The sequence below is a fragment of the Balaenoptera physalus genome, assembly GCF_965194825.1.
Source record: "Balaenoptera physalus genome assembly, chromosome: 18".
Lineage (NCBI taxonomy): Eukaryota > Metazoa > Chordata > Mammalia > Artiodactyla > Balaenopteridae > Balaenoptera > Balaenoptera physalus.
Window position 1 is genome coordinate 11,757,407 of NC_138899.1, and position 23,849 is coordinate 11,781,255.

The 23,849-nt window shown below is 41.6% G+C and overlaps 1 protein-coding gene across 24 annotated transcripts in view; it reads left to right on the plus strand.

The window, feature by feature from the left end:
• Positions 1 to 23,849, plus strand: part of DOCK9 (dedicator of cytokinesis 9) — a 324,890-nt gene that overhangs the window by 232,615 nt on the left and 68,426 nt on the right. For all 24 annotated transcript variants that reach the window (XM_082434573.1, XM_082434572.1, XM_082434576.1 and 21 more), the window contains 10 exons: positions 3 to 124; positions 1,227 to 1,313; positions 1,708 to 1,797; positions 3,103 to 3,218; positions 3,495 to 3,564; positions 4,372 to 4,497; positions 5,053 to 5,124; positions 19,710 to 19,856; positions 20,060 to 20,143; positions 20,846 to 20,957. In XM_082434573.1, the coding sequence (XP_082290699.1) occupies positions 3 to 124; positions 1,227 to 1,313; positions 1,708 to 1,797; positions 3,103 to 3,218; positions 3,495 to 3,564; positions 4,372 to 4,497; positions 5,053 to 5,124; positions 19,710 to 19,856; positions 20,060 to 20,143; positions 20,846 to 20,957 (1,026 nt within the window). The remainder of the gene's footprint in view (positions 1 to 2; positions 125 to 1,226; positions 1,314 to 1,707; positions 1,798 to 3,102; positions 3,219 to 3,494; positions 3,565 to 4,371; positions 4,498 to 5,052; positions 5,125 to 19,709; positions 19,857 to 20,059; positions 20,144 to 20,845; positions 20,958 to 23,849) is intronic.

Here is a 23,849-nt window from a genome sequence, read left to right on the forward strand (position 1 = left end):
AGTCGGATATTCCTGGCTTCCTCTCCTGAAAGATGGAAGGGTGGTGACTAGCGAGCAGCACATCCCTGTCTCAGCCAATCTCCCGTCCGGCTACCTTGGCTACCAGGAGCTTGGGATGGGCAGGGTACAGTACTTTAAGATTGGTTGATCGCACTTCCTTCAGAAAGCATTAAAGATCAGCTGAAACGACAGTAACACACAAAAGCATGCAGTATTTTTGCCAGTCCCACATTTTGGTTTTAGTTATTCATTTACAAGTAAACTTAGGCCACTGGAAGGCAGTGCTGTTAACAGTTACCACAATCTGGAATTTGGGCATTTTATAAGCCCTGAACCAGCAGTGCTTCAGCAGGGAAATGGAAACTTGGAGGTACTGTATGAGATGGAAGTTTGTCTCTGAAAACTAGCCGTGCTCAAATAAAGATAGGTTCTTAGAGTCATGCAAATGGTTAGGAATTGTCTTCCAACTTATTGTTAAGTCTAGTAAGCAAATCTCTCACCCACATGGTAGTCCACTCTGATACATTTCTGATTGATTAGAGCTTGAATTTTCTCTGATTTCTCCAATTGGTTTGTTGGTTTTATATTCTTTTCAGCCATCTTAAATGTTATAGACTTCAGTTTTATAACATGCTTAGTTAAGATCTGTTCTGTTTCATTGTGAATGGCTTTTAATATCTCTCTGCATTTAAATAGTGCCAAATTTGGGCCCATGTTATGAACAAATAGTTAAAATATTCCAAAATAAGGGTAAATCATATAACATTCAGTTATTATTCCTAGTCTGAACATGAGAAAAACAGAGGTTTCAGAAATAAAACTAAACACAAACAGGTGATGGACCCTTTGCCTGTGCCAGGAATACTTAACTATCCTATTTACTTTTTCTGGTACCTTATGCCATGACTTTCAGAACCCTGAACTCAGGTTTGGTTAAGTCATTGGTGAAATTGGGAGTCTTTCCCTCTCAAATGGCCAGTAATTCATTCAGCTGCAAGTACACAGAAAAGACAGCTTAGAATATCCAGTAAGAAGAGCATTGTACTTGGGAGAAGAAAGTAGGCAGAAATTAGTACTGGTTACATTCCTGCTGTGAGCCAGGCGTAAATATCAAGTTACTGAGGCTGGCTGGCCTTCAGCACCTCATCAGTACCTTCACTGAAGATGATGTTTGAAGCTAATGTCACTAATCTGTTGGGATGTTTCTTCCCTCCATATTTTTTCAGCATTATGGTCCAGAAATTAAATGGGTAGATGGAAGCAAGCCACTGCTGAAAGTTTCAACTCATCTGGTTTCCACAGTGTATACTCAGGTAAGTGCTGTTCCATTAAAATTAGCAGTGATTGCTTTGTGAATGAATTTGCATGATGTTTTGGCAAGATAAAATCCTAACTGAAATATTACATGGATATATTTTCACTCTATAAGTCCTTTTTTGAAGAAAGAAAGTGCATATAAGGTGCTCTCATGTAATGATATAAATGAATAGTACAAGTAACATTTCTCAACAGTTTTCCTCATTTGTTGGAGGATCTTTGAAATCTTTTTTTAAATTTATTTTTGTTTTTATCTCTTTGATGCTTTCATTTTTATATGATGTTTTGTAGTCTAAATAAAACATACATGCTGCAAGAAGCGAATACTTCTGTTTCCACAGCAGATATGCTAATAAGCTTTCATTTTCTTTTCTTCTTTTATCTCCCCAGGATCAGCACTTACATAATTTTTTCCAGTACTGTCAGAAAACCGAATCCGGAGCCCAAGCCTTAGGGAGTGAACTTGTAAAATACCTTAAGGTATCAGATAGCTTTCTTAGTAACCCCTTTTTAATGAGTGTAGAGTAGGTTGGGTTTTTTATTTGGTGGTGAGTGTTCTTCTTACCCCTTGGAAATCTTATAAGGCTGCTCTTAGCTAGATGCCCTCACACTGATGGCATCTATATGGTTTTAGATAGTGGGAAGAAGTGGATTCGGAAATAATACCACTGTGATCTTCATTCCAGCCCCACATATCCTTTTCTCAGGCTGGACCTAAAACACATTATTCCGCATAGAAAACCACCCACTTAGAGGCCCTCCCTGTGAGTGCTCACTGGGCGCAGAGCACAGTCACAGGCACATAAAAAGCAGTGACTTTAGTCCCACCGTTAAGTAACTTCTTATTCATTGTAGGGGACAACATAAACTTGGTGAATGCTTGCTAGGTGGGCAAAGAACCCAGAAATGATGCACATAACCAACCCCAGCTTTGGGCAGGCTGGGGGGCTCCTGGAGTCATGGCACAGGGAGAGCAGGAGGGTTGGTCTAGGGGAGTTTCACCCAGAACGTGATTCTAGGGGAGCATTTTGAAAAAGGGCATTCTAAGCATGGGGACAAAATAGAAGAAACGTGAGAAGTGGAATTTGTTTGATGTAAGCAAGGAAAATGGAATGGGGATTCTGAAATTACTGCTCCAGGTCCCCTTTCAGCTACATCATAAGAGCCATGTGACTTGAATAAGAGCCTTTTATTCATTCTCTATTGCTGCTGTAACAAATTACTACAAAATGGTGGCTTAAAACAACACAAATTTGTTTTCTTACACTTCCTGTAGGTCACAGGTCTGACACGGGTCTCACTGGGCTAAAACCAGGGTGTTATTAACAGGGCTGAGTTCCTTTCTGGAAACTCTAGGGGTGAATCTATTTCCTGTCCTTTTCCAGCTCCTAAAGGCTGCCCTCATTCCTTGGCTTGTGGCCCCTTCCTCCATCTCAAAGCCAGCAATGCTGCATCTCTGAGCATTCTTCCCCCCACTCTCCTGCCTCCCTCTTCCACTTTTAAGGATGCTTGTGATTACTTCGGGCCCACCTGGATAATCCAGCAGAGTCCCCTGTCTCAAGGCCAGCTAAGCTGATTAGCAGCCTTAATTCCCCTTTGCCATGTAACACATTCACAGGTTCTGGGGTTTAGGACGTGGACATCTTTGTCCATTAGTCTGCCTGCCACTGTCTCCATTTGTTTAAGATGGATTTCTTCCATCCTTATTTGGAACTAAGTGGAAACTTCTTGGGGTTGGTTTACTTTTAAAAAGATAACACGAACTTTGCCATTCCACGTCTGTAGAGCCTGCACGCGATGGAAGGTCACGTGATGATCGCCTTCTTGCCCACCATCCTAAACCAGCTATTCCGTGTCCTCACCCGAGCAACCCAGGAGGAAGTCGCCGTCAACGTGACACGGTGAGAGAGGCAGAGAGAGGTGGATGCTCTTCTTCCCTTTCAGTCTGTCCGCATCTGGAGCACAGTCATACGTATCTGGGATGCGAGGATGTGTTGAGCATTATAGTTAAGAAATTTCTTTTGATCCCATACGCGGGGACCCCGTCTGATTCCTTGTTTCCTCGTTTCCTGTGGTGCCAATAGCATCATCATTGTTCTACTACTACTGTGATAATAATGAAATGTTTCCATTGTCACATTACTATTCATTGCTTTGTTCATTCCTGTGGTGTGTAGGGTCATTATTCACGTGGTTGCCCAGTGCCATGAGGAAGGATTGGAGAGCCACTTGAGGTCATATGTTAAGGTATGTAAATGAAACTGCCCCGCTCATTTAAATCTGTGGCTCTCCAGTTTTCCTTCTGAGGACTTAGTTTTTTAAATCTAGTCATTTGGGGATGCATTTGGGATGAAACTTAACACCTCTGCTTTATCTTCTATGCCTATGGCAGGTGCTTGCACCTGAACGCGGGGAAGTCCAAAGAGGGGTAGCCATTCCTTTATTTACTTAATTTCATTCTTTCAGCTACATTTCGTCCTTTAATGGGTTTTGCAAATAATGTGACCCAAATGACATAGAAATTTAAGGATGGGAAGGTTAGCTGTGGCCACCATCGAATTAGAAGACTATGAAGGAAAGTAAGAGATGCCGTTAGGATAAACATCAACAAGTTCGTCATTCACATACAATATTCCGTGAACACGGTGGCCTTTACTGTTCTAAAAAGTTACACGTGTTCTATTTAACCTTCAACACCTCTGTGAATTATAGTTATGTATTAGCTCAAAAAGTAAAATTGGGGTGCTTTAGGGAATCAGTTCCCGAGTGTCATGCGACATGTTGCTTAAAGTCCTTGGGAGGTGGAGTTCTGGGCTGGAGGTCCCACCAGCTGAGTCAGGTGATTCACATGTTTTGATGGGCTCCCTTTAGACACCCTGGGCTCCCTCTTCCTGTCACATGACAACCACCCTTCCCACCTTCCGTTTCCACGCCTTCCTCTCCCACCCATGCAGTTGTATCTCGCTCCCTGATCTCCATCCTTTGGAGCCTCTCCAGCTTTCAGCCCAACTTGGAGAACCAGTGCATTAAAATATCTTTCCCTTTTCTTCAAAGTATGCTTATAAGGCTGAGCCGTATATTGCTTCTGAATACAAGACGGTGCACGAAGAGCTGACCAAATCCATGACCACAATTCTCAAGCCTTCCGCCGATTTCCTCACCAGCAACAAACTACTTAAGGTATGTTGGGAGGGCCAGTGTGGCTCTGTGGTATTGAAACCGAAGAAAATTCAGACTTCATGGCCTGATGGATTTCACCCTCTTTGTGTGCTTTTGGAGACAATCACCACCTCCTGAAAGGGGGTAACAGTTAGTTCTTCAGCGCCGACTTTGCTGCTCATACCTGTGCTCCTAACAGAGCCGCAAGGTGTTACTGTATTCAGTTTCACAGTCATTATATTCAAACCGTTGGAGGACACTGAGTTAGAGACTACAAAGGCAAGTGTCCACGGGTGGGACCCAGCCGAGAGGAAAGGCCAGTGCCGAATGAGCTGGCACCGATGGTTGGCTGTGCCGTGCTGAGTGTCTGCTGAGTATATGGCATTGTTTACTGTTGGACACGTGGAAGCGGGTGCATCTGCCTTGCACCTCTGCTCTGACAGCCATTCGCCAAGAGGCTCAGCTGTGTTTTCAGGTCACACTTGTTTCATGTCAGTGACATTGTCAGCCTAAGGGAGTAAATGTCTCACCTTCTGATTTGTTGTTTTCCTTACTGGATTCTTTTGTTTCTTTCAGTATTCATGGTTTTTCTTTGAAGTTTTGATCAAATCCATGGCTCAGCATTTGATAGAGAACTCCAAAGTTAAGGTATGTCACTTCCTCTCGGGGCTTGCCTGGCAGTTCTTACGGGAAATTCTCTTTCACTGTGTTTGTAGCTAACACTTATTATTGCTTTCTATGTTCCGGTCACAGTACTGTTCTAGGGGCTTTCCAAGTAGTAAGGCATTTTAGCTTTCTAACAACCCTATGGGGGAAGTACTAGTCTTATAGTTTTATAGATGAAGAAACTGGGACCAGAGTGCTTGAGTTACCTGCCCAGGGTCACCCTGCAGTGAATGGAGGGAGCCGGGCTTTGGGCCAGTCTGGCTCCAGAGCCCACACTCATGGAGCTCTGTGTTATTAAATCCAGAGAAAAATACGTCTTTTCCTTTGACTAGCTTAGAAATCTTCACATCTGTTGAAAAGGGAGTAGCAGTTTAAGCGTTCATTTCAAATGTAACTACCCAGTGTTTGTTAAGTGTCTCAAACATTGTAGAGATTTCTCAGGAACTTAGGTGGGAAAGTCTGGTATGACCACACATCCTCTGTGGCCAATTAGTGGACTCTGAGACAACTCCGTCTCCCCCGACGCCTCCTCCCCATGGTGCCTGGGTGTGTGTGACCCTCTGGGTCCCCGTGCTGTCCCCTGGTTCCCACTGGTCTCTGCCATGAGATGAACAGACTCTGGCCTGATGCCCCCGCTGGCTGGCTGAGGCTCAGTGTAGATAAATATTTATAGAATTCCAACGCAGTAAACCCAGGTGGCTGTGCGCAGAATTGCTTGTGAGACTCGCGGAGTCCCGGAGTTGCTGTATGACTGGATTCTCACTGTGTCACAGCTGTACAGAAGCGGGTGTTGGTGCCTGTGGTCGGGAGCAGCAGGCGCTCGTGCAGGGAGCAGGGGTCCTGGGGCCCAGCAGCCTCCTCAATGCACGTGGGAAGGAGGGCGGAGCCCCAGGGAGGGAGGCTCAAGATCTAGGTCCCCTGGACAAGGGATCTGGATGGAGAGGAAGCCTGGGGAAAGGCTGGTAGATTTTGTCAGGTGGAAGGCTGGTGGTTCAGAACCTAAAGCTGTGCTTTTCTTCTAGTAGAGCTGGAGCTGGAGCCTGATCAGGAGGTTTCCTTTCATTTCTCTTTTCTTTTAAATCCAATTTTAGTGCACAGGGAGAGGCCAGATGGAGGTGGGCCCTGCCTTCCACAGAGTAGCGCACCATCTAAATCTTGCCAGCACAGCCTGCCAAGGGAGATATCTAGCAGATTGTCTACTTGGCAGTGTGCAGCTAAACAGGCATGCACACACACACACACATCATGTTATTTTGCCTTTCTGTTAAAAATGCCCTATACAGGACAGGCTCTAGGCCTGTCATCGTCTGCTGGGGCTGCCATCACAAGTACTCTACACCGGGGGACTTAAACAACAGAAATTTATTTCCTTGTGCTTCTGGAGGCTAGATGTCTTGAGATCAAGGTGTCTGTAGGGTTGGTTTCTCAGGAGGCCTCTCTCCTTGGCTTGTGGGTGGCCTTCTCCCTGTGTCCTCACATGGTCTTCCCTCCGTATATGTCTGTGTCCTAATCTCTTCTTAATCCTGCTGGATTAAGGCTCATCTTGATGACCTCATTTTAACTTAATTTCCTCTTTGAAGACCCTATCTCCAAATGCACTTACATTCTGAGGTAGGGTTAGGACCTAAATATACGAATTTTGGGGGAAGGTTGGGAACAAGGACACAATTCAGTTCATAACTGAACTACTGGATTTTTCATTATTTTTGTCTTTAAATAAATGGGATCACTTCAGAGAGATTAGTAAACCTTATTATATTTTTAAAAATAACTGATGTGTTCAGAAAGTATTCATTGAGCCCTTATTATATGACAGGCTCAGAGGTTACACGGTTAAATGTAGTATGATTTGTGCCCTCATGGAGTTCACATGGGAAAGCGTGCAGTTAGACCACGGGAGCCATGTTCAAGGGGGTAAGGAACACTTCTGAAACATTCCTGAGAAGTATATTTATTTATTTGTTTATTTTTGAATTTTATATTATTTTTTTTTATACAGCAGGTTCTTTAGTTATCTATTTTATACATATTAGTGTATACATGTCAATCCCTATCTCCCAGTTCATCCCACCACCACCACCTGCCCCCCAACGTTGCCCCCTTGGTGTCCATGTTTATTCTCTACATCTGTGTCTCTATTTCTGCCTTGAAAACCGGTTCATCTGTACCAGTTTTCTAGATTCCACATATATGCATTAATATACGATATTTGTTTTTCTCTTTCTGACTTAATTCACTCTGTATGACAGTCTCTAGGTCCATCCACGTCTCTATAAATGACCCAGTTTCATTCCTTTTTATACCTGACTAATATTCCATTGTATGTATATACCACATCTTATTTATCCATTCCTTTGTCATTGGGCACTTAGGTTGCTTCCATGACCTGGCTATTGTAAATAGTGCTTCAGTGAACATTGGGGTGCATGTGTCTTTTTGAATTATGGTTTTTCTCTGGGTATATGCCCAGTAGTGGGATTGCTCAGTCATATGGTAATTCTGTTCTTAGTTTTTTAAGGAACCTCCATACTGTTCTCCATAGGGGCTGTATTAATTTACATTCCCACCAACAGTGCAAGAGGGTTCCCTTTGCTCCACACCCTCTCCAGCATTTATTGTTTGTAGGTTTTCTGATGATGCCCATTCTAACCGGTGTGACGTGATACCTCATTGTGGTTTTGATTTGCATTTCTCTAATAATTAGTGATGTTGAGCAGCTTTTCATGTGCCTCTTGGCCATCTGTATGTCTTCTTTGGAGAAATGTCTATTTAGGTCTTCTGCCCATTTTTGGATTGGGTTGTTTGTTTTTTTAATATTGAGCTGCATGAGCTGTTGTTTATATATTTTGGAGATTAATCCTTTGTCCATTGATTCGTTTGCAAATATTTTCTCCCATTCTGAGGGTTGTCTTTTCGTCTTATTTATAGTTTCCTTTGCTTTGCAAAAGCTTTTAAGTTTCATTAGGTCCCATTTGTTTATTTTTCTTTTTGTTTTCATTACTCTAGGAGGTGGGTCAGAAAAGATCTTGCTGTGATTTATGTCAAAGAGTGTTCTTCCTGTGTTTTCCTCTAGAGTTTTATAGTGTCAGGTCTTACATTTAGGTCTTTAATCCATTTTCAGTTTATTTTTGTGTATGGTGTTAGGGGGTGTTCTAATTTCATTCTTTTACATGTAGCTGTCCAGTTTTCCCAGCACCACTTATTTTTTTAAATTTATTTATTTATTTATTTATTTATTTATGGCTGTGCTGGGTCCTCGTTTCCGTGCGAGGGCCCCCCCCAGCCGCGGCAAGCGGGGGCCACCCTTCACCGCGGTGCGCGGGCCCCCCACCACCGCGGCCTCTCCCGTTGCGGAGCACAGGCTCCAGACGCGCAGGCCCAGCAACCGTGGCTCACGGGCCCAGCTGGTCCGCGGCATGCGGGATCCCCCCAGACCAGGGCCCGAACCCGTGTCCCCTGCACTGGCAGGCAGACCCCCAACCACTGCGCCACCAGGGAAGCCCCTCCCAGCACCACTTATTGAAGAGACTGTCTTTCCTCCATTGTATATCCTTGCCTCCTTTGTCATAGATTAGTTGACCATAGGTGTGTGGGTTTACCTCCGGGCTTTCTATCCTGTTCCATTGATCTATATTTCTGTTTTTGTACCAGTACCATATTGTCTTGATTACTGTAGCTTTGTAGTATAGTCTGAAGTCAGGGAGTCTGATTCCTCCAGCTCTGTTTTTTTCCCTCAAGATTGCTTTGGCTATTTGGGGTCTTTTGTGTCTCCATACAACTTTTAAGATTTTTTTGTTCTGTAAAAAATGCCATTGGTAATTTGATAGGGATTGCATTGAATCTGTATATTGCTTTGGGCAATATTGATTCTTCCAATCCAAGAGCATGGTATATCTCTCCATCTGTTTGTGACATCTTTGATTTCTTTCATCAGTGTCTTTTAGTTTTCTGAGTACAGGTCTTTTACCTCCTTAGGTAGGTTTATTCCTAGGTATTTTATTCTTTTTGTTGCAATGGTGAATGGGATTGTTTTCTTAATTTCTCTTTCTGATCTTTCGTTGTTAGTGTATAGGAATGCAAGAGATTTCTGTGCATTAATTTTGTATCCTGCAACTTTACCAAATTCATTGATTAGCTCTAGTAGTATTCTGGTGGCATCTTTAGGATTCTCTATGTATAGTATCATGTCATCTGCAAACAGTGACAGTTTTACTTCTTCTTTTCCAATTTGAATTCCTTTTATTTCTTTTTCTTCTCTGATTGCCGTGGCTAGGACTTCCAAAACTATGCTGAATAATAGTGGTGAGAGTGAAAATCCTGTCTTATTGCTGATCTTAGAGGAAATGCATTCGGTTTTTCCCCATTGAGGGTGATGTTGGCTGTGGGTTTGTTGTATATGGCCTTTTAGGTAGGTTCTCTCTTTGCCTACTTTCTGGAGAGTTTTTATCATAAATGGGTGTTGAATTTTGTCAAAAGCTTTTTCTGCATCTGTTGAGATGATCATATGGTTTTTATTCTTCAATTTGTTAACATGGTGTATCACATTGATTGATTTGCATATATTGAAGAATCCTTGCATCGCTGGGATAAATCTCACTTGATCATGGTGTATGAGCCTTTTAATGTGTTGTTGGATTCTGTTTGCTAGTATTTTGTTGAGGATTTTTGCATCTATATTCATCAGTGATATTGGTCTGTAATTTTCTTTATTTGTAGTATCTCTGTCTGGTTTTGGAATTAGGGTGATGGTGGCCTTTGTAGAATGAGTTTGGGAGTGTTCGTTCCTCTGCAAATTTTTGGAAGAGTTTGAGAAGGATAGGTGTTAGCCCTTCTCTAAATGTTTGATAGAATTCACCTGTGAAGCCATCTGGTCCTGGACTTTTGTTTGTTGGAAGATTTTTAATCACAGTTTCAGTTTCATTACTTGTGATTGGTCTGTTCATATTTTCTATTTCTTCCTGGTTCAGTCTTGGAAGGTTATACCTTTTTAAGAATTTGTCCATCTCCTCCAGGTTGTCCGTTTTATTGGCATATAATTGCTTGTAGTAATCCCTCATGATCCTTTGTATTTCTGCAGTGTCAGTTGTTACTTCTTTTTCATTTCTAATTCTGTTGATTTGAGTCTTTTCCCTTTTTTTCTTGTTGAGTCTGGCTAATGGTTTATCAATTTTATTTATCTTCTCAAAGAACCAGCTTTTAGTTTTATTGATCTCTGCTATCGTTTGCTTCATTTCTTTCTCATTTATTTCTGCTTTGGTCTTTATGGTTTCTTTCCTTCTACTTTGGGTTTTGTTTGTTCTTCTTTCTCTAGTTCCTTTAGGTGTAAGTTTAGATTGTTTATTTGAGATATTTCTTGTTTCTTGAGGCAGGATTGTATTGCTATGAACTTCCCTCTTACAACTGCTTTTGCTGCATCCCATAGGTTTTGGATTGTCATGTTTTCATTGTCATTTGTGTCTAGGTATTTTTTGATTTCCTCTTTGATTTCTTCAGTGATCTCTTGGTTATTTAGTAACGTATTGTTTAGCCTCCAAGTGTTTGTGTTTTTTACGTTTTTTCCCCTGTAATTTATTTCTTATCTCATAGTGTTGTGGTCAGAAAGGATGCTTGATATGATTTTAATTTTCTTAAATTAACTGAGGCTTGATTTGTGACCCAAGATGTGATCTATCCTGGAGAATGTTCCATGTACCCTTGAGAAGAAAGTGCTATCTGCTGTTTTTGGATGGAATGTCCTATAAATATCAATTAAATCTATCTGGTCTATTGTGTCATTTAAAGCTTGTGTATTCTTTATTAATTTTCTGTCTGGATGATCTGTCCATTGGTGTAAGTGAGGTGTTAAAGTCCCCCAGTCTTACTGTGCTACTGTCGATTTTCTCTTTTATAGCTGTTAGCATTTGCCTTATGTATTGAGTGCTCCTATGTTGGGTGCATATATATTTATAATTATTATATCTTCTTCTTGGATTAATCCTTCGATCATTAGGTAGTGTCCTTCCTTGTCTCTTATAACATTCTTTATTTTAAAGTCTATTTTGTCTGATAGAAGAATTGCTCCTCCAGCTTTCTTTTGATTTCCATTTGCATAGAGTATCTTTTTCCATCTCCTCACTTTCAGTCTGTATGTGTCCCTAGGTCTGAAGTGGGTCTCTTGGTAGGCAGCATATATACGGGCCTTGTTTTTGTAGCTATTCAGTCAGTCTGTGTCTTTTGGTTGGAGCATTTAATCCATTTACGTTTAAGGTAATTATCAATATGCATGTTTCTGTTACCGTTTTCTGAATTGTTTTGGGTTTGTTTTTGTAGGTCTTTTCCTTCTCTTGTGTTTCCTGCCTAGAAAAGTTCCTTTAGCATTTGTTGTAAAGCTGGTTTAGTGGTGCTGAATTCTCTTAGCTTTTGCTTGTCTGTAAAGCTTTTGATTTCTCTGTCAAATCTGAATGAAATCCTTGCTGGGTAGAGTAATCTTGGTTGTAGGTCCTTCCCTTTCATCGCTTTAAGTATATCGTGCCACTCCCTTCTGGCTTGCAGAGTTTCTGCTGAGAAATCAGCTGTTAACCTTATGGGAGTTCCCTTGTATGTTATTTGTCGTTTTTCCCTTGCTTCTTTTAATAATTTTTCTTTGTGTTTAGTTCTTGTCAGTTTGATTACTGTGTGTCTCAGCGTGTTTCTCCTTGGGTTTATCCTGCCTGGGACTCTCTGTGCTTCCTGGACTTGGGTGGCTATTTCCTGTCCCATGTTAGGGAAGTTTTTGACTATAATCTCTTCATATATTTTCTCGAGTCCTTTCTCTCTCTCTTCTCCTTCTGGGACCCCTATAATGCAAATGTTGTTGAGTTTAATGTTGTCCCAGAGGTCTCTTAGGCTGGCTTCATTTCTTTTCATTCTTTTTTCTTTATTCTGTTCCATGGCAGTGAATTCCACCCTTGTGTCTTCCAGGTCACTTATGTGTTCTTCTGCCTCAGTTATTCTGCTATTGATTCCTTCTAGTGTATTTTTCATTTCAGTTATTGTATTGTTCATCTCTGTTTGTTTGTTTTTTAATTCTTCCAGGTGTTTGTCCTTTAGTTCTCCAAGTCTTTGTTAAACATTTCTTGCATCTTCTCGATCTTTGCCTCCATTCTTTTTCTGAGGTCCTGGATCATCTTCACTATCATTATTCTGAGTTCTTTTTCTGGAAGGTTGCCTATCTCCACCTCATTTAGTTGTTTTTCTGGGTTTTTATCTTGTTCCTTCATCTGGGACATAGTCCTCTGCCTTTTCATTTTGTTTATCTTTCTGTGAATGTGGTTTTCGTTCCACAGGCTGCAGGATTGTAGTTCTTCTTGCTTCTGCTGTCTGCCCTCTTGTGGATGAGGCTATCTAAGAGGTTTGTGCAAGCTTCCTAATGGGAGGGACTGGTCGAGAAGTATACTTAAAATCAACTATCAGTGTCATCTATCTGAGAACTGTGATAAAAAATTAATAAAGGAATTTAATTGTATATGTTCTTTTCTCAAGATGGCAAATTAACCATAGAACTTTAGGGTCATTAGGGACCAGAAAGCTAACTTCTTGTCCAACTCCTCCCTTATTTCACAGAGGTAGAGACGGAAGTCTGTACCCATGAAGTGACCTGCCCAGGGTCACACAGTTGAGCAGAGCCAAGAATCATGCTAGAGGCAGGATCAGCCTATCTCAAGTGTTCTGCCATTCCCAGCCTATAACCCCATTCTCCAATGCTGTGAGGAAATAGTTTGTACTTGGAACTTTACACAAAGCACTCAGATGCTGCCATGCACAACCTTTTCTGTAAGTTAATTATATCTTGGTGTCAAAACAACATTCAGACAGTTTTTAGAGGTAGTTTATTTTAAAATTATCCAGTTTGAAAAGAAACACAGGCATCCAAAAGGAGAAAGCTTAATTGCAACATAATTTACTATAAAAAGAGATTCAAAACACCTGCTCACCACTTCGGGGAGTTTGACATTATTCACTTTTAGAGGGCCTCTCCTGTGACTTCTGCTTCCATGTCACCCAAGATAGCATCCTTCCCCTAAATCATGCCACTCTTCCCCTAAACCACACCTTGATCTAGGAACTTCTCTCAGAGTTTTTGAAGCATGCATTAACTTTGCCTCATATCTTAGGAGTAATGAGTTTTTATGTTTGAATTATTTATTTTAATATTTGTCTTATATTTATATCTTAAGAATTACATGTCCTAGTCCCCGATCCCTGTGTTCTGGATTTAGGGAACAAGTTCATATTCACCATTTCTGTACTGCTCGTGATTTCCAGAATCATGATCAAATCCCCTCAGAGTTTTTCTGTTTTTAGGCTGAAGATTGTCAATATAATCCATTGTGTTTATAATCCCGACCTTGACTTTTTTCCTCATTGGTGAGTCTGTCTTAAAGTGCCATGAACAGGCACACAACTGTCTTGTAGGGGCACCTGGGCTGTGGATTCATGTAAGAGCCAGATGTTGCTTTCAGTGTTGCTGAAAGCGCCCTGCCCAAGGATATCTGCCGTGGATCAACATTTGGGGGCATAGTGTGTCTTGAACTGAGGCCTTCATTTTCCAGTCCCAGTGCCAGCAGCATTGTTCCATCTGATGCCCATGTATGGGGAGGGATAAATCTGCATGCCGTTATACCGAAGATGGAGGCAACCATGTATATATGTCCACCTTCCCGTCTGTGGCCAAGCAAACTACACTTTGCTACACTTGCAGAGGAGAGCTGTGAATTGGAGCCTCTCTCTGAACTAGCATCTAAAGTAATCAATTTCTTTACTACCGCAGATGGACCTGCAAAGTTTGGATTGATTACATATGACTGTGCCAGACTTGAGTGTTTTATAGGTGAGGTCCTTAGAATTTGTAATAAGTAGTTTTTGAGAAAGATACAAAGCAGGCCTCATTGGGGCTTACTGAGGAGTTCCCAACCCCCAACCCCACTCTGCCTCTAAGGTTAGCATATTTTAGGTGTGTTTTTTCTGTCATTTATTTTTAGTAACTGTAATTTCAGCAGACTCATTTTGAGTTTCCTTCCCTCCCACACTGAATCAAGCAAATTGTTAGCATTCCACAGGTGCTCCACAGGGAAGCTGGAAACCTGGCAGTGGACAGGATGAATATCTACCTTTAAGTGTCAGTTGTTTAGCTTTCAACCATTTTCTGTCTTAATTGAGCAAGGAAAGAGCTTTCATTTGAAGAGTGAACAAAGGATGGTATGGTTCATGTTCTAAGTGTACTGCCTGGACTTCCCCTAAACCATATGTGTGAACTCTATACATACATGATGGCAGAACAGTAATAGCCATACTTCCGTCCATGAGTGCGTGTTTCAAATAGCGTTTGTTCTGTGCAGGGCATTGAGGAGAAATGCAGGTAGAGTGGAGGGTGCGTCCTCAACCTTGAAGCTCACAGAGTCCTTGGAGAAGGAGAACATGCAGTCAGAGGAGAGTGCAGGAAGGTGTACAAGCTTCAGCATGGTAGGAGATTCACGTGGAGCTGGAGCTGGAACTTTACCTGGGCCTAGAAGGATTATTTTGGGGAGCTTTGTGGCCAAGCAGCAGACGGTTTGGTAGAGACCATAGAAAGGCAGGGTAGTGACAAGATGAAAGAGAGTGTAAATGTTAGCAGAGTGATTGGGAAACTTTTGTACCAATGAGTCTACCTTCCTCCTGGGGTTTAAATAGTCTGTGGAACAGATTAATGCACCTGTCATTGTTCATATGTCTTTTTTTTTTTTTTTTTTTAGCTCTCTAACTGTACTAATATAAAATGACATTTTCTGGTGATGCTGATGAAGATCTAGCATTGGGAGGGAAGAGGTGGGCTTGAGGATGAGGACACAAACCATTATGAATGAATAAGAGAGGATATTAAGACAGAACCAATAATTTGACCCAGCAATTGTACTTCTAAAGTATTTACCAAAGAGAAATGAAAACAGATATCCACACAAAGACCTGTATGCAAATGTGCATAGCAGCTTTATTCATAGTAGCCAAGAACTGGAAATATCCATTAAATCGTGAATGATAGACAGGTTGTGGTAACTCCATACAATGAAATACTACTTAGTGATGAAAAGGAACAAAGTATTGATTTGATTTCCATCCAGTAACATGGATGGATCTCAAAAGCATTATGTTATGTGAAGGAGGTCACTGTGGTCACATATACACGATACACCATACACTGTATGAGTTCATTTCTATGACATTCTAGGAAAAGGAAAACTACAGGGACAGAAAACAGAGCAGTGGTTTCCAGGGGCCAGCGTGGGGGAGGGGATTCAAAGGGACAAGAGGAAGTTTTTTGGGTGATAGAAATGGACTGTGCCTTGGCTGTATTCACTTGTCCAGATGAACCCAACTGTGTACCTTAAAAGGGTGAATTTTAGTGTATGTAAATTAAACCTCAATAAATCTGACTTAGAACATAGTAAAGTCAGATTGAATGGGGGATAAAAGGCCGCCTGGATATTAAGGGTGAGCGTACAGTGGAATGGAGCTTTTGAAAGAGAGAATCGGGGCATGGGTTACCAGGGAAGGTGGAGGTGATCAGTTTTCTTGGGAAATCTTATGCTTTAGGGCTATGGGTTCAGCTGCTCTGACAGAGATCTAAAGTAATACTGACAAACAAGAAAAATTATTTCTTTCAAAGAAAGAAAAATTATTTCACATCAAAGTCCAGGGTAGTATGGGGGTTCCGTTCCACAAAGTTACGGAGGCCCAGACTCCTTCCATTTCCTTCCTTTGTCTACCTGGAGGGCTGCTCGTCCTCCTGATCTGAATGGGTCACCACCACGTCCACGTGGAGCCAGCACGAAGGGGAGGGCACGCCTTTTCCCTGTAAGGATGTGGCACCAGCAGGGTGCAGAGAAAAATAAACACAAGAAGATCGATTTTTGCAAATGAAAACGAGGACACAGGAGAAGGAAAGAACTTGTAGGACAAAAGAGAGAGAGAAGAAGTGATGTAGGGATTCCAGTAAGAGGGAGTAACTTGAGACTGCTGGAAATGTCATTGGCAAATTTCTTGTCTACCCCATTACTTTTCCGTTGTTACTGTTGTTTGCTAAGCCAGGAAAATGAAGTTTATTAACTAGTAGTCTTATTTATTGTAACACTGAGCAGTGAAATGGCCTGTAGAAGAGAGGTCTCTACACCCAAGAGAGTAGAAGAACACAGTAAGGAGGAAAGCATTGAACACGTGAAGGCTTTTGGATGTCCTTGCACAGTGGGCAGCGATTTGGGCAGCAGTGGGTGTGGCACCCAGATGATGTAGGACATGGTATAGCCCCTCGCTGGCATCTGTAGAGACGTGGCTGTCAGCAGCAGGGCTCACAGGGCCCTTCGCTTCAAGGCTGAGTGTGGGTCATCAGGGAGATCCCACTCAGGCCAGGGGTCAGGTGGCAGGAGCTGAGCAGCCAGCAGGAGGGCATGAAGGTGTTGGGCTGACAGCAGGGTTGGGGGCATGGGGCGCAGCAGGCGGGCTGGAGGAGGCGGATCAGGTGTGGGCAGGTGCTGGGCAGGCAGACCAAGCACCGGCAGCACTTGTTGGAGGCATAGATGGTGGTGGTCGGGCCACTGCGGATGCTGCAGCATTACCAAGGGGAGATCCGGCTGCAGGACATGGTCAGGAGGTAGGTTTCGTTTGGCTGAGAAGTCTCCTGCTGTCTTAGTGTCCTCTCCTGAGCCAGCGCTTATATACTCACTCCCCTAGATATCAGCCCATTAGCCTAGATCATGTTCTTCCATCTCAGTTTATAATAATCTCCATAAAATCATCTCATTACCTCCGTCTTTATTACCCTTTGATGTGTGTCTTACCTCATTGCTTTGTTGCCAAATTAGGACTCTTGACAATAGCCGTTTGTCACTGCAGGGAGAGCTTCATCTCACCATTAAAAAAAATTTATTATAGAAATTTTAAACAATAAAAATAAAAAGAAAGGAAATAGTTTAATGAATCTCATGTGCCTCTCACCCACCCAGCTTCAACAGTTATCAGCACTCTGCCATTCTTGCTTTAGGTATCCACCCTCATACTTCTTGTTTCCTAGAGTATTTTTAAAGCAGTTCCCCAATATTTTATCATTTCATCTATAAAACTTCAGTGTATAATATCCAATGGATAAAGCCTTAAAAAAGAAATAACCATTGTACCATATGATACTCAATAAAGTTAGAAATATTTCTTTATTATCATCCAACACCCCATCTGTATTCCGTTTCCCCCAGGTGTCTTAAAAATGTCATTTTACAGTTGGTCTGAATCAGGATCTAAACATAGTCCACACGTTGCATTGGGTTGATGTGTCTCTGAAGTTTCTTGGATCCTCACACTGTTTCCTCTCCATTTGTTTGTTTCTTTAATGCAGTGTATTTGTTGAAGAAAGTAGACCATTTGTCCTGCAGAATTTCCCTTATTCTAGACTTGGCCAGTTGTAACCTTGCAGTGATACGTGACATGATTCTCTGTACCCTCTGTATCCTGTACACTTGTGTAGTGATATCTAGAGGCTTAATTCCATTCAGGTTTGATTTTCTTTGTGGCAAGGATACACCTTAGCTGGTGCTACTGTATCACATCAGAAGGCATAGGAGTCTGGTTGTCCCACTTTTAGTTATAATAGTATTGACTAACAGGTTCCATTCGGTCCACCCCATGCTTCCATTATAGAGTTCCCCATCCACTTTTCATGGTTTAAGCAGCTGTTGACTCAGCCCCATTCTGTAGGCTTTTCTTGGGAAACCTCTTTTTTAGGAATGGCCAGCTTAGGTAGCTGGCGGTCATGCCTAGTGGTTAGAGTTGGCCTTGCCTGTTTTCCTGGAAGCTGATCATCTGATGAGGCTGACACCTCAGGATATAGAGTTACTGGTTTGCACATATGGAACAAAATCCTTTTGGAATTTCAGATTTTACTGTTCTGTTTTTGAAAGTAGGTAAATTTCCAATTCTTATGACTTGATCCTTCCCTCACTGGATTCTTGAGTTTGTGTACATTTACAAAGATTGTCTTGTTATTGGTTTGAGAACTGAGATTATTATAAAGCTGGCATTTCGAAATTTCATAGTAGGTTTTGGTATTTAATGCATAAAATAATGCATGCTTTCATAGCATAAATACCTAGGCTCCAGTTCTAGTTTTACAAAGTACTATTTGTTTGATACTAGGATACTGGTTTGGCTGCTCCAAAATAGGCCAAAATAGTAGTGGCTAAGATAAGACAGAAGGTTCATTTCTCTCTTTTGGAAAATTATGAGCCAGTAGGCAGCTCAGACAGTGGGGAGCTTGCCCCCCAAGGTCATTCAGGGACTCAAGCTCCTATCCAACTATCCAGCCCAGGTGTCACCCTCGTCTGCATAGTTGAGAAGCTGGCTCACCACCACTCCACATTCCAGGCAGTGGCAAAGAGGAGGACTTGGTAGGCAAGCAGCGCCTTTTATGGGAAAGGCAAGCGTCACTTCCTCTTACAGCCCATTGGCCAGAACTAGTCACATGGCCATTATCTTGCCACAGGTTATGCTGGGAAATGCAGTCTCTAGCTGGGCAGCCATGTGCCCTGTAAAACCCAGGAGTTCTGTCACTGAAAGGGAAAAGGAAAGGAAGGATATTAAAGGTCAGTTAGTACTCTATTGAATCTTTCCAAGCTTCAGTTTCATCTCACCTGTAACGTAGGGATGAAAACACCCCCCTGTTGTGGCTGTTAGAATCACGTGCATGCACGGATACGTGTCGTGGGGCATCCAGTTAAGCCCCCTTCACATTCCAGGCCTTCAGTAAATGGTTCCATGCACTGGGGCCAGAGGGGGGGCAGCACGGCATCACAGAGCAGAAAGAGCGTAGTCTTTAAACTCATTGTAGATCTGGCTTTGAATCTTTGTTATTGTTAGCTGTGTGACTGAAGACGCATTTACCTAACCTCTCTGACCCTCTATAATATGAGGGTGTTTAAGAATTTAATGAAAAAGTACATAAAAATATCTAGTGCGGTGCCTGGTGTGTAGAAGATACATGGTAAGTGGTAGCTAATTGCCAAGTGATCTGTGTGTAATTTCTTAGGTAAGCATTCCTGATGGGGAGAAATTATTATGTAAAGTCAGTTTAAAGAGGACTTCTAAGCAGTTTCAACTAGTGACATACAGTCACCATTCTGTGTGTGTTCAGTTTGAATACTTGAGGCTTAACCCTAAGCCAGTGTTTTCTAAAGAAATCTCTGAAAGATACAGGCATTAGAATCAAAGTAAAATGCAGTAAGAATGCAGGTCCGATCAGAATCTCTGGAAGTAAAGGTGCATCTCCACATTTTTATAAATACCTCCACAGTGGTCTTTATCATACTGAAGTCTAACATCTCAGACCTGATCCACAGCATTTATTTGAAGTATTAGAATACTTATACAGTACTTCGAGAGAAGAAAGAATAATTTATTTTATCTAATTTCAGATAAATAAGATGAGAGCCCTGGGTTTTTGAAATGAACTCAGGGATGAGATTTTTTTTTTTTCCCCTCAAAGGTTGCAACTTAAAAAATAATAAATGTTTGCTCTAAATCCTTTTTAGTTATTGCGAAACCAGAGATTTCCTGCATCCTATCATCATGCAGTGGAAACTGTTGTGAATATGCTGATGCCACACATCACTCAGAAGTTTCGAGATAACCCAGAGGCATCTAAGAATGCGAATCATAGCCTGGCTGTGTTCATCAAGGTGGGGGCCTCCAGGGGAGAGGGTGTCGCCAAGTGCCTAATGTGCTTTTTCTAGCAGAGTGACTCGTACATATAGATGCTCAGTGAATGTTGATGGCAGGTTTTTATGCCAAAGGATATACTTATTCACAATAAATGCAGATTTGAAGCCAACTTTCCAAAAAAGCCTAAATACTTAACCTTTGTGGGTTGTTTCCTCCACAGAGATGTTTCACCTTCATGGATAGGGGCTTTGTCTTTAAGCAGATCAACAACTACATCAGCTGCTTTGCTCCTGGAGATCCTAAGGTAGCGTGTGTGTGTGTGTGTGTGTTACACACTGTTCTTTTTGTCTCTCTGAGTGACATCTGGATACCCACCTGTTTCTCTTGGTTCACATCAGAATTTTCTTTCAGTCCCAGAGGCACTATTCATTCTCCTCTCTTGGAGATACTAACTAGTACTAACTAATACTTGCATTAATGTGTGAGATATTAGGGACACAGTAATTCCACATGCAACATAAATACCTGTTGATTTTTCTCATAAATACCTTAAATGACTTCTCAGCTGCAGAACTAAAAGTATATGTGTTGCAAATCATAGTTTATTTAACAAGGTAACAGAAGTAACCATGTAGCCTTTCTCTGCTAGAATTATCTGTCTCTTCCCTTGCGTGTCTATTTTAAAGCTCTGCCTTACTCATTTTTTTATTGCACTGAATCTGTGTCTATAATTATAAGCTGCCTGAAATCCTTTATTGAAGTAAGAGGAGCATAAATCATAAGTGCCCTAAAAGTCAGTGGAGGACATTGTTTAATGAAATGTGTTCCCAATTTTCAAACAAATCCCTGCAGACATTCTGAAATCTGTAAAATAGCCTAGAGCGTGCAGCTCTAAGACAGGGAAGAGGCTAAAGACGAGTGTGTGATTCCTAATAGGTTTTTCAGGAGGCTGTATAAAGTATCCACGGAGGTATTTAACTTATGACTAACCATTTTTTTCCTGCAGACCCTCTTTGAATACAAATTTGAATTTCTCCGTGTGGTGTGCAGTCATGAACATTATATTCCATTGAATTTACCAATGCCATTTGGAAAAGGCAGGATTCAAAGATATCAAGGTAATCTATCTTTAAATATATTAATCCTAGTCTTTTCAGAAAGAGAGCCAGTCATTTTTAATAAAAGAGAATTAGTTCACGCATGACATTCAAATTATCTGATATTTTTCATTGATGAATTGATTTTTTTTCTTGTTAAATTTCCATTAAAAAAAAATTGATAAAATGCTATATAGGAACTTACATTTTTTAGCAAATTTACCAGACTACAGATCATGCCAGTGTGACTCTTTTTCATTGAAAAATTCCATTGCTTAAACAATAGTAATCCATTTTATTTACTGTAGTTTATTTTTATTTGTTTCACTTTTCTTTTTTCTTATGAATTAGCTTTTCTTTCACCAGCTGTGGAGTCAAATGACACTCCTGTAGGTAGGTGTGGGGTGTGATGCTTGCTTTCTTGCATCTTCCTCCTTTAAAAGAAAAAGAATGCAAGTGATTGCTGAAATGCTTACATATGCTATTCATGTAGGCATTTGCCGTATACTTGGATCAGTTTTAAAATTGATGATAAACCAGTGAATTTGTTCTCGCTGTAGCTAAGACATTGCCATAGCATCCCCAGGGGGCATCTGGTTTTTTGCTCCTGGGGTCACTAGGTCCTCTAGGACGTTTCTTTAAGAAGTAAAGCAAACAAACAAAAAGCTCTGCTTCATTTCAAAAATGTATTATTCCACCGTTTTCATAGTCCTTGTTTATAGCAGTAGCGGTAACCTATGTCACAAGCAACATGGCTTTTCACATGCTTTTTATGTTTGCATGCTGAGTCTTTATTAACTGTTCTGTATCCTTTTTGAGTTTGAAGAGAATTAAGCTCATAGAGATTTCTTTGTCTTCACTGAGTAAGTCAAATGAATCAAATTAGTCTCTTGGGTCTGTCAAGTAGTATCTAGCACCTTGTATGTGCTCAGGATTATTTATGCTAAAGGAGAGAAAAAGTGGAAGGATGCCACCAAACTATTAATGACACCTAAATCAACTGACTCTGAAATTCAGAGAGAAACTCACGAAGGAATTCATTCAGAGACATAAATACCTTGCCTTTTAAAGAGCAAGAAGGGGGACTGTGGCCTGAAGTTGGCGGTCATGCATTCAGCAAATATTTGCTCAGCACCAACTATACCTAGCCTTGGGATAGAGTTGTGGACAACAAGGATGAAATCCCTTGCTGTCTTACCTGTGTGAAATATGTAGAACATGAGAGAGTGGTAAGTGCTAAGGAGAGAGAAATAAAGCAAGAGAAGGGGATAGGAAATGGGCTGGCATTGAGATCGGGTGGCCAGGCAAAGCCTCACTGAGAAGGCAACTTTGGGATGATAATTGAAGAAGGTGAGGGGTTGAGCTCCTGGGCTCTTCAGCATCCCCCATCAAACCCCAGCCCGCCCGCCTGTCCCACCCCGCACTGTTCCCCACATGCCAGGCACACCTGCTGGTCCCAGCTCCTCACACATGGCAGGCCCTCCCTGCACTTCTCAGCCTCACGCAGCACCTCCCTGGGGATCCTCATCTTCCTCCTGGCCAGCCACTCAGCACCTCCCATGTGGGCCCAGCCAGGTCTCCCCCTCGCCTCTCCCAGCGCCCCACCTGGAGTGAATTGCTCCCTACTCTGCACCCCAGACCCTCCTTCACCCCACCTTCAGTTCCTAGCCCACCTGTCCTTGGAGACCGTGACTGTCTTTTCCTCTCACCTGTCAGGGTGCTGAGGATAGCTCTTTCTGCCCAGCGGTTGGGCAGTGAACGTGTGCTAATGTCCATCTTCCCCACTGGCCCAATTGTCTATCCTGTAGAAGCAAGTGAGGAGTGAGGAGGAGACCCTTCAGGTACCCCACAGACTCACACAAGCTCTTAGTAGACTGTCGGGGTATTTGGCGGCTAGAAGGGCCGCCCTAGGCAGGTGGCGTGGGTCAGCTACAGATAATTTCCAGAACTGCACTGATGGAAATAAAGTTTCGGTTTTTTTTTTAGCATCCTCCTTCCTCTTACCCGTCTCACCTGCTCCTCTCTGCACATGCACACGTACACACACACACGTGTACAATTAAACCCATAAATAGTTCTCCTTCTAAGGGGATCATGTGAATTCAAGCTGTGAACTGTCTTTTCAGTAAACTGGACTTAAAGATCATAAACAGTGGACATGAGTATTCTGGAAAGATGAACACTCTTTCCCTTCCTTCTGCTAAAGAGTTCATAGGACTTGGGTCAGACTTTGAATAGGTTTAGAAGCAACTAACATGGGATTAAAGTCAAAGGAGAGGCCTATAGATTTTCCTCTAACAATGGATTCAGTATAAGAATTTAAATCCGAGCCACAGCTTTCTGGATAGGTGTATTTCAGCTTTAGAGTGTGATGTTTAGCTGCTTTTATTTACCGTCCCTCAGTAGGTTTCACGTTTGCTTATTATCTCTTTTCCAGAAGAGCTTTCAGTCTTGTCACTTAGCTTGCTGATGACTTACTAGTTCGATTTGGTGCTTTGTCCATTTTAGTTCTAATTTATATTAGTTTTCTATTGGCTTTTTGAGGTAAAGAAGTTTTAAAAGTATATTTTAGAAAATTCTAAGTCAAATAAGATCTTCTTCAGTGATAGCAAAATAATAGGTAATATGGTAACTCGTTCATTTTAAACACATTGGGTTTTAATGGGTGTATACGGGCATTAATGACCAGGAAATAGATAAATGAACTCATGTAGTGAAGAACATTTTAATAGACGACCTATATTTATTCTTTAATTACGTGTCTGTTATGCACAAATTACTCCCCTATAATGTTGTCAGTTACTACAATTTTATTTTTAAATTTCATATCAATAACAAAATTACATTTGTAATATAACATGCTGTTCTATATTCTAAAAATTGGTTCTAAAACTATTCACTAACTTAATAATT